The 6122-nt window shown below is 42.9% G+C and overlaps 1 protein-coding gene across 1 annotated transcript; it reads right to left on the bottom strand.

Annotated features, from left to right (window-relative positions):
• Positions 1-364: 364 nt before the first annotated feature.
• On the bottom strand, positions 365-6115 carry LOC116879684 (eukaryotic translation initiation factor 2D-like; the record flags this gene model as incomplete). The annotated part of the gene is made up of 4 exons (XM_032878077.1): positions 365-987; positions 3213-3344; positions 4952-5142; positions 6042-6115. Coding segments are annotated over 4 exons (489 nt in total), but the record flags the coding sequence as incomplete, so codon positions are not given.
• Positions 6116-6122: the final 7 nt, after the last annotated feature.

Here is a 6122-nt window from a genome sequence, read left to right on the forward strand (position 1 = left end):
ATGTAGTAGCTTCTACTGGTACCTAACCAGTTACCAAAGTTGGCTGCATAAAACAGCGGAGACTGACTGTCTATGGGTCAGGAATCTGGGTCAACTTGTCACAAGATTAAAATCGTGTTGGTCGGCCTGTGTGTTTCTTCTGCAGGTCGGTGTCATCTCTCAAGCTCACAGGGCTGCTGACAGTATTCAGTTTCTTGCAATGGTAGCACTGAGGTCTCCTTCTCTGGCTGGCTCATGGCCAGGGATGGCTCTGACCTCTTTCAGGCTCTTCTCAGTTCCCTCCCAGGGAACCTCCTCCACAGGCCCTCTCACACTCCAGTCTCTTTTCAGGAAGGCCCTGGATCCTGCTAAGGGCATTTCTGGTTCGTCAGATATGCCCAAATGAACTCAAAGTCAATTGACTAATCACCTAATCATAGCACTGATATCTCATCATGTTTATATTTCTTTCTGGAACTAAGAGAATAAAGTGAAAATCTTAGAGAGGTCGTCTTAGACTCCTCCCCATCACAGGTACCGGTAACCAGTGTGGATTTGCTGCCAATACTCACGTTCGTGCTTATGCTATTTCTTCTGAGGAAACGTTCCTGCCTAACTTTTGGTCCTATTTGATCCTTGTTCACCATTTGAGATTTTGCTTAGGCATAATATTCTACAGAATATGTACTTCCCTGAATTCACCACCTCAGCTAAGTTTTCCTCTGATAAGCTGTGATAGTGATGCCATGTGTGTATGTCTCCTAGCATGAGTCCTATCCACCTAAGACTGTGTTAACTGGTTTGTTCCCCAAGGGCAGATTATTAGGCACTGACGCCACCATAACAAAATACCATAGACAGTGGCTTCAACAACAGACATTTAGGTTTTCAGTATTCTGGAAACCAGACGTTCAGGTCAGGATGCCAACATGGTCAGTTTCTGAAGAGATTTCTCTTCCTGGCTGCTATAGGTTGCCTCCATCCTGCTGTGTGTTCTCATGACCTCTTCTATGTGAGCAGAGAGAGAGAGAGAGAGAGAGAGAGAGAGCGTGTGCTCTGGTGCCTCTTCTGAAAGAGGGCACTAATCCCATCATGAGGACACCAACCTTCATCATCTCATCTAACCCGAATTACACTTTACAAAGGACCTGTCCCCAAATACAGTCACATTAAAGGCTAGAGTTTCAATATATGAATTTGGGGGACACAAACATTCAGTCCATAACAGGTAGGGATGGTGACTTCTTCTCCTTTGTAATACAAATGCACAATAGCCTTTCAACAATATTTTTAACTGAACTGGTCTTGGAGGGCCTAACTCATCATATTTGTTGTCTTTTCTTTGATTACCTCTATCACCCAATTAGTTACCCCTTCTTATGCTCTAATATTGCTAATACCCTTGTAAATAATTTAATGCCTCGAGGTCCAGCTTTGACCATACCACTCCATTAACTAATTAGTATACAAAAATAAATCCAATATTCCTTAACCTGATCTGGCTCCTGAGGTCCAGAGAGAGATGAAAATACTGAGATAAATGTCTTCCTTTTAATTGCAACATTATATCCTAAATCTAAAACAGAAAGACATAAATGTTCTATGATAGGGGATTGGTCATGCTAATTATATGTTAACAACAGTAAATTATGTATTCATTGAAATGATATTATAGAAAATACTAATATCAGATAATAATCATGCTGGATTATTAAGTACAAAATCAATTTAAAGAAACTATGTGTTGTTATTGTATTATTTGCTTTCCTATCTAATTCCCTAGCCCCTTCATATAAACTGTATGATCCTTCAGGAAAAGGGCTGTGTTTTATACATCATTATGTCTCTGGAACTAAACAGATTATTGAACAGGCAGTAAACACTGAAAAATGTTTATTGCTTTGACTGAGTTGGCTGAAACCAAGTGGGAGAGGTATAAAATGTGAACATATTCTTAGTAACACAGAGATACACATACTGCCATGTATTAGTGTGAAACAGTAAATGTCAAATATGTCACATACATTTTGAAGCAAAATTAAAACTATCAGTGTAGTTATAAAAATAAATCCACCGTTGGAGATGGAAGGCATTAAACTATTTCCTATGCCCCTTCTAAGTACAGGCAGCAAGTTTTCTCATTTTGAAATATTTCTTTCCCTGGTGTAGTTATAATATTATTTCAGTTTTATTAAATAGGCTAAATGTATTGCTTTTCAAAATTCTTTGACTGTTTTCCTTACTCTATATAGTTTATATAGAACACAAATATATTCTGATAGACCTTTATGAGCATGTGCAGGTGAACAATTCTTTAAAGCCTGCAGCTCTAATGGTCCAGAGTAGCTAGAGAAACAGTTCAGTTAGTCAGAATGAACCGTTCCAGTCCTGAAATTGTCAATCATTTAGTTATGGATTGTATTGCCTGTATGTTCTTCCTTTTCCTACATAAAGAGGTTAGTTTTTTCCTTGCTGTGGGCACTCTGCATTTCCTGAAACAACTATCTTTTGACATGAAAAATAATTTCCTACACTACCTCAGCAGGACCTGCAAGAAAAACAAAAATAAGTGATTGTATGTGACTTATTGTTTCCCCAAAGTTCAGGGTGTCTGTGTGTGTGTGTGTGTGTGTGTGTGTTTGAAAATATCTATGTGTGCATGTTTGTATTTAGTCGAGAACAGTTAATTTTTATAGACGGAACAAACAAGACATAGCATCTTGCTTTATTTTGAGATCAACATAGAACTATCAGGCACAAATATTCATTTATCTATTTAACAAATATATGTTGAATGTTCACTATTAGCTATCATATTGTGTCAGAAAGTAACTTTAAAGTAGTGAGTGAGAAAGACATATAACATCTTCTCCAAAGCTTATTCTTTTTTTTTTTTTTTTTTGGTGCTTATGTGGCTAGAGGTCAGTGGTGACTGGAAGTAAATTTTACTCTCTTAGCAAATTTCAGTTATATGATATTGTTACCAACTATAATGGCCTTGTTATCCATTAGACCTTCCGACTCGATCCTATAATTGAAAGTTTATATCCTTTGGCCAAACTCTCCTTATTTCTCTCATCCCCCCAACTCCTGGCAATCACTCATACAGGCTCACTGCCATTCTCCCATGGCCCACTTTCTGTTTCTGGAAGAAGAATCTGGTTTTTTTCTTTTAATTCTTTATCCATAAGCTTTGGAAGTTATCCTTTCCCATTCCCTCTCCCCAGTTTTACCTAAGGTTTTCCCCCAAAGGCACAGGGGACTGGCACAGTACCTGTTCCCCACCAAGGCAATGGCACAGAGGTCACCCTTCTGTACCTGAGGCAGACCAGCAGGGGGCACCACGAGGCCGGGCAGCATCAAGTCTGTGGGAAACAAGACAAAGGCATCACAACCCACATTATGCCTCTAAGCAATTCCAAGTTTGACTTCAACATTAATTCATTCACTCAACCAACAAACACTTATTAAGTATCAACTAGGTTATTCATAATGAAAATTAGGAAATGCAACCTGAGCATCAGACCTTTTCCCTTCCGGGGCTAGTGGTCAAACTGAAGCACCAAGCTGAGGGTCGGGTTCCATGATCTCTTGTTCTGCTTTTCCTGACTTTAGCTTATTGATGTAAAGCAGAGCATATCGTCGTTCACAGAGTACTTTCTGCTGTAAGTACAAAGTACGAAGCTTATTGGAGCCTTTCAACGGGGTTGTAGAGGCCCAGGGACCTTATGGAAGCAGCCAAGTGAGGGAGGAAATACACATGCGTGAAAAATTTCATTTTCCAATGGTATGAACACAGGAAATGGGTGCATTTATTCAAGTAGTTGGCCCTTACTAAGTAAGTTTCGGCCAATAGCCAGAATACAGGAAAATCCTCTTACCTGCTCCTCCCACCAGTTTTTCGAGCACCAGAGGCCATGTTGTGAACGTTGGGAGGAGGTCAGGATAGGACCACAGGTGTACACGGCCCAAAAAGAGACACAGGAAGACTTATTACCAAAAGGTGAATCTTTGAGGGAACTGGACAAGCCAAACACTAAGGTCACTTTAATTAACAAACAGAAAAGAACGTCAACTCAAAGCCAGAGAGGAGGTTGTGAGGCCCTAAGAGGTTTCCTTCTTAAAGCAGGCAGATACTTAAAAAATGGGATGTCTCTTGAGACTGGGAGGCCCCTGTGATTCCACCCGGATGCAGCAATGGCCACGGCACAGGAGATAAAAGCGGGGACAGAGACCCAACGAGGATTCCATCTGGGACCTCAGAAGCAAGGAAGCAAAGAACGGGGCGCCAGCCTGTAGGACATGTTGAAACTTCCCCATGTTCACTCCTTTATTCCCCCTGTGTTCCCAGTGACTAGCAGTAAAACCTTAGATTGAAAAGGGCCTGTGTCTGCACAGGCGCAAAGTGGGCTGGGGGCACAGGTAACCTAAGGAGACCCCACTGCACTGCTGCAGCCAAGCTGGGGGAAGAAGAAGTGACAAAGACAGAAAGCAAAGGATCCCGAGAGCCAGGTAGAGCCTAAGAAAGAATCCCTGTGAGATATCTGAAGGACATCACTGGACAGCTGGGTATGTAGTTCCATTAACCCAGCTTCCTTCCTATCCAGTTTCTTAAGAAAATCCTGCTACTGCTAATTTTAAGAATACTTTTTACATATCCTGAAATTCCACCCTTTTCCAGACCTCTCCTCCATCCCTACTTAACCCACGATGAACTATTATTCCTTCTTCTCAGAACATCCCTTGCCAACTACCCTCTTCCTGAGTTAGATCTTTTATTCTCCCTCCTATAGCAGTTTTTGATCTTCAAAGACCCAATTCTAGGGACACTGGGTCCAAAAAGATCCTTAGGGATGATATTGGGAGATTCTGTACTTCACATTTTAAGTAAGGCAGGTTAATGAAAGAAAGGAGGAGAAACAGAGGTTAGGCAAGGATTACAGTAATGGCCCTCTCCATCCTATTGGCATACCTGTTGGGTATAGATTTTTCTCCAGTTCAAACAGGATGGGGTTACCACCACACACATAGGCAGTCACTGCATCCCCGCTGTGAGCATATAACTTCACAATGTTGAGCTCTTCCTTTCCAGGTACTAAGGCGGAGACCTGATCTGTTCCAAGAGTGGGGAAAGCAGCCGCCACATCAGCCCGAAGCTTTCTCCTGCGGAAAGCAAACCAATACATGACATGAATCCTGCCTGGATGGATTTTAATAAATTCAAAGGACTCCGGAGGACCTACTATAAAGTCACAGGGGCCAAGGAAAACTGATTTACGATGCCCTATATATGGTATATGATGCCCTACTCTTCCAAAATATCCTATCCACTTTCTCATTCAATGTCTCATGTAGTTTCACATATTCCTAGGGGCAAGTCTTTCCATTTCACAAAGGAGGAGGAAATCTAGTGAATAACCAAGTTAGCCTGACTAGAAACTCAGCCTTGCCCTCCGACCGACTCCTTTCTCTTATCTGCCTGGCAAATCTGTCAGCTTATGGTCAAAAAGCTATAGGAAGGTACCAAGAGTGACAACTAGGGAACACTGGTCGCAAACTTCGCAACGTGGTATCAGCATCAGCAACACTGTGTACAGACACAGCAACACTGTGTAACAGACACAGTTCTTAAAACATGTGCCTTGGTTCTCTCCCACCTCACCCTCCATCTGTCTCTCCTGCGAGTAGATCCCTTTTCTCCTATAGTCGTAGTTTTCGGTGTCCCATCCGATTTTTCCTAAGGGACTGGAAGCGCTGTGGAGGGCGGGGGCCTGTAATTGTTCGTGTTCGCACCCCCCACACCTTATCTCGCCGCAGTCAGGAAGCCCTGACTGAATTACGTTTTCCTTTAATAGCCTGGGAGACACATTAAGCCTGTGCTCCATCTTCGCCCTCAAAATGTGTCTAACCCACCCTTGCTCTCCGGGGTCCCATCCTGGCTGGACTTTCCCTTGGCCTCCACCCCAGGGCGGCGGACCTAGCTCAGAGAGGGCTGTGGGCCAGCCTGCACTGAGAAATGTCTGGGTGCCTGGTGGGCGGAGCAGGCCCCTTCTCTCCCTCACCTGTCCGACCCCTTGATGGCCGTGTTGGACTTGACCCGACAGCCCCCGGCTTCTGTGTGCTCCTTGCCTTCCCCAGGTCAC

The sequence above is a fragment of the Lontra canadensis genome, unplaced genomic scaffold, assembly GCF_010015895.1.
Source record: "Lontra canadensis isolate GAN:19392208 unplaced genomic scaffold, GSC_riverotter_1.0 scaffold63, whole genome shotgun sequence".
Taxonomy (NCBI): domain Eukaryota; kingdom Metazoa; phylum Chordata; class Mammalia; order Carnivora; family Mustelidae; genus Lontra; species Lontra canadensis.